At 37.0% G+C, this 13,239-nt stretch overlaps 1 protein-coding gene across 1 annotated transcript; it reads left to right on the forward strand.

Annotated features, from left to right (window-relative positions):
* The first annotated feature begins 2,706 nt into the window (after window positions 1-2,706).
* Window positions 2,707-9,458, forward strand: LOC112722592 (uncharacterized). Its single transcript, XM_025773681.3, has 2 exons — window positions 2,707-3,507; window positions 7,951-9,458. The coding sequence occupies exon 2, from the start codon at window positions 8,479-8,481 to the stop codon at window positions 9,007-9,009; it is 531 nt and encodes a 176-aa protein (XP_025629466.1). The 5' UTR covers window positions 2,707-3,507; window positions 7,951-8,478; the 3' UTR covers window positions 9,010-9,458.
* Window positions 9,459-13,239: the final 3,781 nt, after the last annotated feature.

The raw sequence follows: 13,239 nt of genomic DNA on the forward strand, positions 1-13,239 counted from the left end.
GAATTGGATGGGATAGATCAAGAAACAAGTTCCCTTGGCGATGAAATTGAAGAACCTTCCCCCGATGAAATTGAAAGCAACATTGAGGTAGATTACTCTTAACCTCATGGTTATGATGTGAGTGATGGAGAAGAGTTTGATGAACCTGGTGAGGAAGAGCTTGAAGGTGAAGAATCTTCTCAAAGGGTGGAAGTCCTTCGGAAGGGTTGGCCAGGAGTTGAACATGCTTTGTCAAGATCATTGGAAACTTCTCTCCCTAGGTGGCCATCTGCTCCTTCACTTGAGTGGGTAAAACTTATCTCTATTCGCCCCCCTATCCCACTCGAGTATGATATTCTTGAAACGGATGGTTAACTTAGGAGGCTTTGTGGCATTAAACGTAAGAGAAGGATGTTTAGTAGTTGGAATTGCAAATCAAAGCTCATCAAGGTTGATATTTCAAGAGCTAGATGCACAGGTGGAACTAGTGAACATTTGGTTGGATCTAAGAGAAGAGTTTGGTATTGCTTTGAGAATTCGGATTGCTTACCACCCGGTTGGAACAATGATGATCCATTTAGAGACGAGTGTAGATACAAGATTTGGGATCCGGGCATACAAGAGGATCAATTATGGGAGCTCAAAGCTTGTGAAGAACTCCATCAAGGCTTGGTGAATTCACTTGGAGATATTGGAGCTTATTGGAAGTCCAAGCATTGGTGGAAGTTTCAAGACGAGTTCAAGCACAAGCCACCATAACAAGGAGCTCACCAAAATGTCCAACTTAAGGACTTTAACTAAAAGTGCTAGGTGGAGACAACCCACCATAGTATGATCTTTTATTTTTATTTTATTTTTATTAGTGTTCAATCATAATTTCTACATCATCACCTCCATTCTACATATATATAAAAAAAGGGGCCAACCCACGCGTGCGCGTAAGCCACGCGTGCGTCAGCCACGTGTGGGCGTCGCTACCAATTTGATTCTCCCATCCAACGAACAAAGAGTTGTGATGGAATCGTGCGGCTGGTGTGCTAGAAGCAAAATTCGAGCCACGCGTATGCGTCCTTGACGCGGACGCGTCAATTTCACTTCTAGCACACCATGCGTAGGTGTGTGCGACGCGCACGCGTTGCACGTAAATTTTGCCCCCTTCAATTTGAACAGAGAGTTGCGCGAAAACGGCGCTGGAATTGTGTGTTTAGCACAATTTCGGCCGACGCGTACGCGTGCTTCACGCGTACGCATCATCTTCATTAAGCTTCCTTCACGCGTTCACATCTATGACGCTTACGCATTGATGCATTTTTGTCTCATCCACGCTCAAGCGTGATCCATGCGTACGCGTGGGTTTGAAATCATTAACCCCAGACGCGAGAACCCTACCCCTTCGCGTGCTCTCTCATCTCGTCTTCCCTCCAACGTCTCCTTTCTCTCCCCCTCTTCCCTCCATTGGAGCTTTCACACTCACCACCATCAACGTCCCATCACCGCTCGAGTCTGGCGACCCTGAGCCGCTGTCGACCACCCCTCCCTCTCCCTCATTTCTTTTTCTTCTTCTCCTTCTTCTCTTCTTCTCCTTCCCACCTTCACTAAGCACCGCCGCAGACACCACTGCGCCGCTATGCCGCCGCCACCTCTGGGCTGGCATTACTTTGCTCCACCCCTCAATTCGCTTCTTCTACCATTTCTGCTTGCCCCAGGTTCCCCTGTCTTCCTTTGAATTTCTTTTCTTACTTTATCATTCTGTTTAGGTAGTTTTGTTAGCTTTGTTTAATTTCTGCTTAGTTTAGTTAGATTAGAGATGCATGTTCTTAGTAGATTTTAGGTGGTTAGGTAGCTAGGATGTGGTTAGTAGATTTAGGTCTGATAATTGCTCTGTTCTTGCTGTTTGAATTGGATGATTTTAGAACTGCCTTGCTGTTGATGTTGTTGATCCATTTTCTACATGCTAGTATTCGATGCTATTTGCTGGTATGCTGTTTGACTACTGTTATACTAATTCTGCTTAATGATGCTTGGGTCATATGAATTTTCCTATTCTTTATGCTAATTGACCTATATTGGATTCAAATGAGCTGCTGAGTTATTGCTGTTTGTAACAACCCTAGTTTTTGAAAATCAAATAATTAGTTATTTGTGATTTATTTTATTTGTTGATAATTTTATTTTAAGAAAATTATTTTACTAAAGGTAATTAAATGGAGTTTCATGATAATTGGAATTTAAATTAATTAGAATTTTTATATAACCTTTATTAGATATTTGATATAATTGAAATTATAATTTTAATAATTGAAAAATAAGAAGAATTGTATAATTTAATTTAAATAAATTATATTTTGAATGAATTATGTTATTAATTTGAACTCCTAGAAATTATTTTATAAATTGAAATTAAAGTTTCGGAGATAGAAAATAATGAAAAGTTATATCATTTAATTTGAATAATTAATATCGAGTTTAAACTATATTTTATAAAAATGTGATTAATATGCTTATTTTATAATTTAAATTAGAAATAATTAATTGAACTTAGCAATATGATGATAAATGATGTTCCTAAATATTTTTAATAGAGTATATTTGGTTTTAAAATTACTCTATCATCCAATTTTATCAAAATATCTATTCATATCTATCCATATTCTTTTATAAAATCCTAATTTCTAACCCTAATTTCCCTAATTCCTAAACCTAACCGCCGCAGCCTCACCCTCTTTCAACGTTCAAATGCATACACATTGAAGAAATGGGGAAACAGAGAGAAAGAGATCTGAGAAATAGAGGGAAGCGAAGGGAGACAGCGCTGGCTGGGCCCTCATCGCCGTTGCCGTTGCCGTCAAGCGTGAAGGGTAGAGAGGAGAGAGCCTGCGTCCGAGAGAGAAGAGATGTTGTCTGCCGTCACTGTCGCCACTCTGGAGCTCGCCGTCGAGCTGCTTCACAGCGCCGTCCCGTCCACGGAGCCACAAGCTTGCGTTACTGCCAATCCGTCCACAAGCCGCCGTCGAGGGAACATAATCACGAAGAGAGAGAGACGCACGAAGAGAAGCCCGCGACCAGCCTTGTCGCCGTCAGTGCTGCGGGTTACCGTCGCCATCCTTGCGAGCTGCCACCGCGACGCCGTTAATGAGCTACAGCGCCGCCGTTGCCGCACTCTACTGCTGCCGTGTCTCACCAAGCCGCCGCTGGAGGAGGAGCGCTCGCCAGTTCTACCTCTGCTTCTAGTTTCTAGAATCTGAGAAGAAGCCACCGCCACTGCTGGAACTGTTGGTTTTATTGCTCTGTCCTTGCTCTAGATCCACTCTGAGCCGTTACCATCGCCGTTTGGCTAACACTAAGGCTTTCCACTGCCACCGGAGCTGCCCAGGACCACCACTGTTGCTGCCATAGGAACAGAACGGGTGCCAAAATCTGACACAATGCCGCTGTTGTCGATTAGAGATGCCAAAACTACCGCTGCTGTTGTGGATTTGGAATACTGGGTGTGTCGCGTTTAAATTCTGCAAATTTCGACACTCTGAGGTAGGAGATTTAACATTTTTAATTTAGAATGCCTACAAAGTTATTTGGATAAGTGCAAATGGTTAACAATGGTTAAGAATCTCTTAGTTGACATGAATGACTTGAAATGGATTTGAAGTTAGTTAATTGTTGTGATTATTCTGAGCTGTGGTTGAATTTAGATGCTGCTGTGATTAATGATTAATTTAGTATAATTTATTAAATTGAAGTATGCCGAGTTAATTATTGAAAAGCTGTCGTATGGATAATTGCTGAATTGGTTGAAATCTGGTTGTGAATTGTATTTTGAATTACTGATTTTTGTGATGAGTTGACTAAGATTCTGATCTTGAATGAGTTATTTTGAATTGTTTGATATTGAATTGGAATTTTAATATATTGGAATGGCTGTAAAATGGATTTGTGACAGGTTGGAATTGGTTGAAATGTAGCTGCAAATGGTGATTCATTTAATTTTACTTATTAAATTGAAACATGATGAGTTAATTATTGAATGAAATGTAATTGAGAGAAGTTAGTTGTGGTGATTATTCTGAGTTATGTTTGAAGTTGGATGCGGATGTGAATTGAATTTGGGTTATGGTTGTGATATTGACTGGCTTTGTTATCGCGAGTAATTAACTGATGAGATTTACTTTGGTTTGAGGCTATGAATGTCTTTGGGCTTTGTTGTGAATGTTTGAAGCTGTAATTGATATTGGTTTTTCAGATTTTGATGGAATTGTTGAAAGGTTCTGATTCTATGTGGTTATACTGAATTAGTTGAGTTGTGTGGCTGTATTCTGGTTATTGAGAGTAAGTGCTTCTTGTTGTTTTTAGTTATCTAATGTATCGGATTGGCTGTGAAATTGACTTGTGACTGGTTAGAATTGGTTTTGGTAGTTGTTAATGTTGGTTCATGATTAATTAGAATTAAGTTTGAGAACTGTTAAAAGATTGAAGCTTGATTATTAAATTGACTTTTTTATGAAATCTGAATTTAGAGATAAAATCAGTAACTCTAAAAAGTATAAGGATAACTTGTGATAATTGGAAACTATATGGAGCAGAATTTTTGGGTGAACATATTATAAGAGAACTGGAATTATGTAAATAATACATACTTTGGGTATTTTGGTGTCAATATTGCTAAGATTTTGGTTAAGTTAGGTGATAATGTATGTTGGGTATTTGGAAAGTGAAAAACTGTTAGTCCTTTGGTTAAAATAAAGGATGAATTGATGAAATAGAAGTTATTGATGGATTATGTGGAAATTAGTTATGAATTGATAAGAATGGAATTGGACTGATGGAGTATGTGAAAGTTGCGGATTATGGCTGAATTGTTAACTATTGCGGATTGTTAAATTTTTGATTGATTGAGAATTTGCTGTGATAATTATTGAGAAAGGTTTGATAAAATGTTGAGAAAGATGGAACCCGTAAGGGTGGCTAAGTCCGAGTTTTAGGGGAGGTGCTGCCGAAATTTTATAAAATCTGAGGTTTTATTTGAAAAGTCATTTTAGAAGATTTGAATTTGGAAAATCATATTATTTGAGTTTTATTTAGATGAGAAAAGAATTATACTATTGTGAATTTGGAATTACCAAGGAAAGGTTTATATTTCAAGTTTGAATTATTTAAGAAAGGAATTATGTTTTGAATTTAATTTAATATGAAAAGAGTTATGTTTTGGGCTTGAAATAAAGGATTACTTTTTAGGAGTTTGGTGAATTTATAATATTTGAATTCGAATGATAAAGAGAAATGATTTGAGCTAAGATGTTGTAAAAGTGAAAGATGTAAAGTTTGTATAGTATGATTGAACAGAGAAAGCAAGAGGTATTGCATAAGAATGTGAAAGTGATGATGAATAATGAGAATGATAATGAATGATGATAATGAGAATGATTATGTGATGATCTGTTGCATGAAGGCAGTCAGATAGATGGTGGTACGACCACTGAGAATGCTTTCCAGGGATACCTTGCTATAATGCTTTGCTGTAAGACAGAGGTTGCTTACAGAGGTATCGAGATCAGTGTGCTCCTGTAAGACAGAGATTGCTTAGAGTGAGTGTGTTGTACTCATGTAAGACAAAGATTGCTTACAGTGAGTGTGTTGTGCTCCTGTAAGACAGAGATTACTTACAGTGAGTGTGTTGGGCGTATATCGGCTAATAAGTGCCGCCAAGCAAGACAAAGATTGCTTGCAGTGGATATCATGCAAGACAAAGGTTGCTTGTAGTGGGTATTGCCAACAGAAAAGCCTTATCCAGACAGAGGTTGCTGGGTAACGTCTGGAGCGGGTATGTAACCGACAAATGAGCTCATTACCTGCACTAGGGCTAGACATGCATCATCCTTGTTTGCGCAGTTGCATTTCATTGGGTTTGCTCATTGTACTTCCCTGTGATTGTGCTGTTTGTCTTGCTGTGACTTGTTTGTATGTTGAACTGAATCTCTTGCTTGTACTATTAGTTTATGAATGTATTAAATTAATTAAGAATTGATGTTTTGATTGAGAATTAATTATGTGACTAGTTTCATATTTAGAATTTGTTTGAGTTTAGAGATTTTGAAGGAGGTAATTAATTAGCTAAAGTAAAACCAAAAGTATTTTCAAAAAGGTTTGATACAAATATAGTTTCCTTGAGTATGTTAATTATTTGCATGTTAATCATTACTTTTACGGCATTCCCATTTCCTACTGAGAACATGTGGTTTGTTCTCACCCCAAAATCTTCCACCCTTTCAGTGACACAGGTTCGAAGATTCAATTTGAAGCTGCGAACGATTATAGAACTTATTTATGAGTTAAGCTTATGATTTAAGTTTCTTTCATAGAATTTCCCTCGCCTTTGTAGCTTTAGTTTTTATTTTATGCAGAGGGATAGGAGTTGTATCTGAATTTCATTTAAATTCTCCTGTAAAATGTTTATTATTATTAATAAGTATATGATTATTATTACTTGGTGATGCTTTCTATGTGATTTTAATAAACAAAAACAAAATTTTTCTGGAATTTTCTATAAAACTAAATCGCGATATCGAACTAAAGGCTCAATAGTAAATAGTTAATAAAGGAAAGCAGGTTAGTAACACCTTACTTTCGGTACGATCATGACGTTCTGGAAGTTGGGTCGTTACACTGTTTGTGTTTGAATAGATGATGGTTGCTAACTGAGATTGATTTTATTGATGAATTTGTTGCTGAACTCATTTAGTTTGGCTCAATTGATTTTCGGTTCAATTAGTGGATAAATTGCTGTTCTCCTGCTATTTTGACGAGATATTGCTGCTGCGAGTATAATAGTTGTTGTTTAGAAATGATCATTGCAAGTTGAATTCAATGAAGAAAATACTGATTGAGTCCACTATTTTCATCCCTTTCTGCCATTGTGGTGCTATATTTATGCTCTTGCTGAATTTTTGGCTCACTTTTTTATTTCCTATGAAACTATGCATATGGTTTTTGTGAATTTAAGTGTTCATGCATTCATAGGAAAGTTAATTTGTTCAATTGAAATTGCAGCCCTTATTCGAAAATGCACCTTGGTTCATGTGAAATATGACTGTTGAATTTGTCTGAATTATTTTGAATTCATATGGACTAATTTTGCTATTTGTTCAATTCGGGAATGCTCAATTTACTGCCGGAATGCTGCCAAATTTTTCTAAAAACCTTATCCTATTAATTTTCAATTGTGAACTGAATTTGGCACATTTTAGCTCTAGTCCCATGGTTTATTGCCAAATTTAAGTTATAGAGTGGTCGGCTGGCACTGACGCTTTTCTTCAGTTCCCTTTTATTCGATTTACATCATTGCCGACAACAAGGAACTAGTTGATGGATTTCTGTGTCAATTAGAGCCTTGCTGACCAATGAATTTTGAACTAGTTGACGGATTTACATCTTGTTTCTTTCTGCTGAGATTCTTTGAAGTTGCTATTGATGGTGCCTTTTTACCTGAGTGATGACATACATTGATGATACCTTATGTTTATCCTTTGTGCTTCTTACATTACATCTCTCATCATTAATGATTTGCTTTGCTCTCATGAGAGTGAGATTGCTTGTTCTTTAACTTTGTGCACTCATTTTGGTTAAAGAACAACATTTCCATGCCATTAACTTCTTCACACTTTTCTAACTCTTGACTTAATTAACTTTCTAACTTTTCTTTTAGTTTTAAACTAACTCTTTTAGGTTCCTTTTAAGGCATGATAATTGTTGTTGCTTAACAAATAAGCTTCTCACTATTATTGCAGGAATTCTTGGTTTTTGTTCTGATTGTTGTCTGAGTTCTGTTTTCTTGCATTCCAAGAGTTCATTTCTTTAAGTCAACTCATGAGTGTGTCTCAATCTTCTTTTGTTTCTGGCCTCCTGTCTGCTTGCTTCTTACCTGCTTTTCTTTCCTCTGTTTTATTTGATAATATGTATCCTGGAAATTCTATTTTTCAGGATGTCTGACAGAAAAGGAAAAGGCAAGGCTACGGCCAGCTCAGGTAAGAGGAAGAGAGGACAGTCGCCCGTTGCTCTATCGAATATCCTATCGGATGAATCTTGGCGTGAAAAGAACTTTACTGATCAAGAAAAAGCTGATCAACTTGTTCCTGCTAATGACCCAGTCAAATTCGCCAATCTTTACTATGAACTCAAGTTTCCGGTCTTTGCGGAAAAATGGCACCTCTACTTGGAAAGGACGCTCAAAATACCAACCAAATTAAGGAAGTACACTGAAAATCAGATCAAACAGAGAGGTTGGGTATTTCTGAAAAGAGATTTGGCAGAGGTAAACGCATCATGAATCCGTGAGTTCTATTCTAACTATTATAGGACGACCCTTGATGTAGTGCAGCTTCGAGGAAAGCAAATTTTAGTCACTGAGGAGGCGATAGAGGACATCCTCCACTTCTAGCCTAAAACAGATGATACAGATGGTTTTTAGAAAGTCGAGGAGTCTATTAGATTCATGATTTTTGGTGGGTCATGGAAGGAAAGGACATATACCTTCCAAGGCTCATCAGGAAGTATATGTCCAGAGTTCATGTGAGAGGCACCTTGCCATTTCTTTATATGATCACCCAGATGGCTCGTCGAGCTGAGGTGCCTTGGGAGCTAGAGGATGAGAGACCACCGATTACCGACTGCAAGAAGGTTATTCTGCACGGCAAGCGGTTCAGACCTCTAGGCCACAGACCACCTACTACTACTACCTCTACTGATGTAGCCACATCTTCAGCAGCACCTGCAGCACCACCTGCTTTCGCAGCACCACCTGCTGCTGCAGCACCATCATCTGCTTCTCAGCCAGTCTACCATCTTGTGCACTGTCTTTTTGAGCGCTTTGATCAGATGGAGCACCGCAATCAGCAGCGTTATGAGCAGTCTGAGCGTTGCAACAAGAGATGCTATTCCCATCTGAAGTTGATTGTGACTACTGGGTGTACTGACATCCTCTCCGAGCTTGATACACCCTCGGAGCACTCTGAGGAGGAGGATGAGCAGGAGGAGGCATAGGAGGAGGACCAACAGCAGGCACAACATGAGGAGACTCAGCCTGAGCAGCCTGTAGAGCCACAGGCTCCTACACAGCCACCACCGACAGAGCCAGTGGCACACCCTTCAGTAGGCGATAATCCTTCACACCCAGCTTGACTGAGAGCATCGAGGACGATGCTATGCTTTAAGTGTGGGAAGGTCGCCATCTCCGGCGGATTATATTTTGGTGAACCATTTTAGACTTTTATCCTATTTTGCTTTATTTTGTATTTTGCTTTATTTTATTTTATTTTTCTTTTAGTACTTGCACATTTCTATTTTACTGTACTTCTGTTTATTTTTACTTTGTTGCATTTTTCACTTTGGGCTTGTATATATCTTGGATATTTAGCTTGAATTGCACTTTTAGTTTATTAGTTGTGATGTGGAAAAACATGGATTATTAAGTTTATTTTACCCTTTTGGCATATGAGAAATTGATTTGATTGAAAATACGGATAAACTAAAAACTTTTAGCTTTTCATAATCACAACATCTCATTTAGCATATATATAATAATAAATATTGGTCAATTGATGAAATTTTCAAGGAATGTATCTTTTTCTTAGAAAAGGTATTTAAGGTTCACATTGATTTGAGTTAAAACCTTTTGCAACTTGCACGATATATATATATATATAATTGGAATATGGTTTTTGAGCTAAGAACACACAACCCGTGAGTTTTTGAGCTTAATTATATGGTTACATTATTTGACCATGATTTTTATTCTTGTGTGTTTTCTTCTCTATGATTGCAATCTATGGTTTATTCCATTCTATATGTCCATTATTTAGTGTATGTTCATGCTTATATGTGATTGAGGCCATCATTTGATATTAGCTCACTTATCCCAAATAGCCTACCATTCTATTTACCTTTGTTTGCCACATTGAGCCTTCTTAACCCCCTTTTTGTTCTTTATATTACCACATCACTAGCCTTAAGCAGAAAAATAATTAATTACCCCATTTGAATCTTTGGTTAGCTTAAGATAAAGATTGTATGTCAACTAAGTGTGGGGAAATATGGGATATATGGTTAATGAGAATGTATTTTTGCTTATATTGACAAATATTGGGAATTTGGGTGCCTACTCATGTGAAATTAGAGAAACATATGCATTGATATATTATGCTTTCATTAAAAAAAAAAGCGGGAATAAATGAATAGGGAAATAAAATCACCCCAATGTTAAGTTCAATAAAAAGATCAATGCATATGTAATGAAATTAAAAATTGATACATGAGTGTGTGAACTGTGAAAATATGTAAAAGTGAGATTTTGGGTAGCTATGCTTAATTTTATAATTGTATAGAGTATGTGTATGTGTTAGGTGAGAACTTAGGTTAGTCAAAGATTCATATGATAGCTCACTTGGCCATATACATATATCCTCATCCTTACCTTAGCCCCATTACAACCTTGAAAAGCCCTCATGATATTTGCATTTGTACACTGGATAAGTGTTGATTGGTTAGATGAAGAACAAAGTTTTAGAATGCATGATTAGAGAAGATGTGAGTGGTTTAACCCCAAACACTTGAGTGATTAGAGTGCATATACAAATCCAGTGAGGGTTCAATTGCTCATTTCCATATGTCCATATGTGATCATTGCTTGTCTTGCAAGTTTGTGAACTCTTTTAATTAACTCAACTCAATTGCGAATGTGTTTTGATATGATTGATTTAGCCCTTGATTGTGCATATATGATTTCTTGGAAATTTGACTCAATTTGACCACATGTATATATATATTTAGAGTAATTAGAATAGCATGATGCATGTAGGCGGCTCACATCTAAATAGGTTGCATTGCATAAGTTCCACCATTCTGCCTTCACTCTTCTGGTTCTCTTGAGCTTAGCATGAGGACATGCTAATGTTTAAGTGTGGGGAGATTGATAAACCGCTATTTTACGGTTTATGCTAATTTACAGCTCACTTGGCCATACATATATCCTCACCCTTACCTTAGCTCCATTACAACCTTGAAAAGACCTCATGATGTTTGCATTTGTACACTAAATATTTGTTGATTGGTTAGATGAAGAACAATTTTAGAAAGCATGACTAAAGAAGAGTAGAGTGATTGACCCTAGATACCTGAGAGATTAGAGTGCATATACACTTCCAGTGAGGGTTCAATGCTTGATTCTATGTTCCCTGCTTTCATGAGCTATCTTTCTACAAGTTTACTTGTCTTTTATTGTGTGATTTGAATTAGTAAAATCTGATTTATGTTTGTCTTGGAAATTTTGTTTACTTTTAACCAAGTAGGTAGAAGTAATTTTTGCATTTAGTTGCATTCATATAGATAGGTTGCATTTCATAATTTCTACCATTCCTCTTCACTGCTTTGTAGCTTCTCCTGAGTTTAGCATGAGGACATGCTAATGTTTAAGTGTGGGAAGATTGATAAACCACTATTTTGTGGTTTATCTTGTGCTAAATTAAGTGGTTTTTATCAAGTCTTTGCACACTTATTCATATAATTCGCATGTTTTACATTTTCCTTCCTAAATTTGTGCTATGATTGAAAGCATGCTTCTTTGGCCTTAAATTTACTAATTTTAATCCTCTCTTATTACCATTTGATGTCGTGATATGTTTGTTAAGTGTTTTCAGGGTTTATAGGGCAGGAATGGCTTAGAGAATGGAAAGGAAGCATGCAAAAGTGGAAGGAATACAAGAAATTGAAGGAATTGCTAAGCTGTCAAGCCTGACCTCTTCGTACTAAATTGACCATAACTTGAGCTACAGAGGTTCGAATGAGATGATTCCAGTTGTATTGGAAAGCTAACATCTGGGGCTTCGAAATGATATACAATTTGCCATAGTTACCATGCTGTTAGGTGACACGCACGCGTGCATCACGCCTACGCGTGACCTTGCAAAATTTCAGCGATGCATACACATAGACGACGCATACGCGTGACAGAGCCATGTGCTGGACGTATCAACAGCGATTTCTGGGCTATTTTTGGCCCAGTTTCAAGCTCGAAAAACACAGATTAGAAGTTGTAGAGTGGGGGAATCACATACATTCATTCACACAACTTTCATTCACATAATTTTTTAGGTTTTAGATGTAGTTTTCTAGAGAGAGAGGAGAGCCTCTCTCTAGGTTTTAGGATTTTAGGTTTAGCTTTTCTTAATCTCAGATTTCTATTTTGCTTTAATTTAGTTTTCTTCCACTCTTATTTGTTCTAGTCCTTTAGTTTACTTATTTCTCTTGTTGATTTGTTTATTTATCCACTTTAGTTTATGAACTCCATGTTGGATTGAATTTCTTATTAATGCAATTTGAGGTATTTCAGATTTATTGCTTCTTCTTTTATTTGTGAGTTATTGATATTTGAAATTGGTTGTTTGGATTTAATATTCCTTACTAGTTTTCTGTATTTTTATGTTATGCCTTCCAAGTATTTGATAAAATGCTTGAGAGGATGTTAGAGTAGAATTTTATGTTCTTGGCTTGGGAAGGTAACTTAGGAATTCTTGAGTTACTAATGTCCAAGTGATTGATACTTGGTAGCCATTAACTCTAGCTCTCATTAATTCCATTAGTGAAGAGCCAGGACTTATAGACTTAGATTGATATAGCTCATTTGACTTTCCTCTACTTGTTAGAGGATGATTTAATAGGATTGATCCTTGCAAATTATCATGTTGTGGTTAGTGATAAGGATATAGATCCTTGACCACCAAATCTTGCCAAGACCTCTTTTTACCATTTAATTTTTATTGCCATTTACTTTTCTTGTTTCCTATTTCAAAAACCCAAAAAGATACTTTTCCATAACCAATAATAACTACACTTTCCTGCAATTCCTTAAGAGACGACCCGAGGTTTGAATACTTCGGTTTAATTTTATTGGGTTTGCTTTAGTGACAACTAAATTTTTGTATGCAAGGATTCTTTGTTGGTTTAGAAACTATAATAGCAACAAAAATTCATTGAGGAATTCTAAACTGTCAAAAATCTATTCATCAGCAGCCATCAACAAGCTCTAAGCACAAAGGTACTAAGAAGAAAGTACTTAAAGGCTGGAGGGACAAGAAAGTCCCTACTGAAGGCCTCTCACCTGGCATGAGAGTTGTCTTCACCAAGAAGCCAGTCTTACCACATACAGTGAGTCGTATCCTGTCTCTAGAGCATGTGGAGCTCATTCATGAGAAGACAGGAAGAAAGTTCACTGTAAAG

The sequence above is a fragment of the Arachis hypogaea genome, chromosome 11 (assembly GCF_003086295.3).
Source record: "Arachis hypogaea cultivar Tifrunner chromosome 11, arahy.Tifrunner.gnm2.J5K5, whole genome shotgun sequence".
Taxonomy (NCBI): Eukaryota; Viridiplantae; Streptophyta; class Magnoliopsida; order Fabales; family Fabaceae; genus Arachis; species Arachis hypogaea.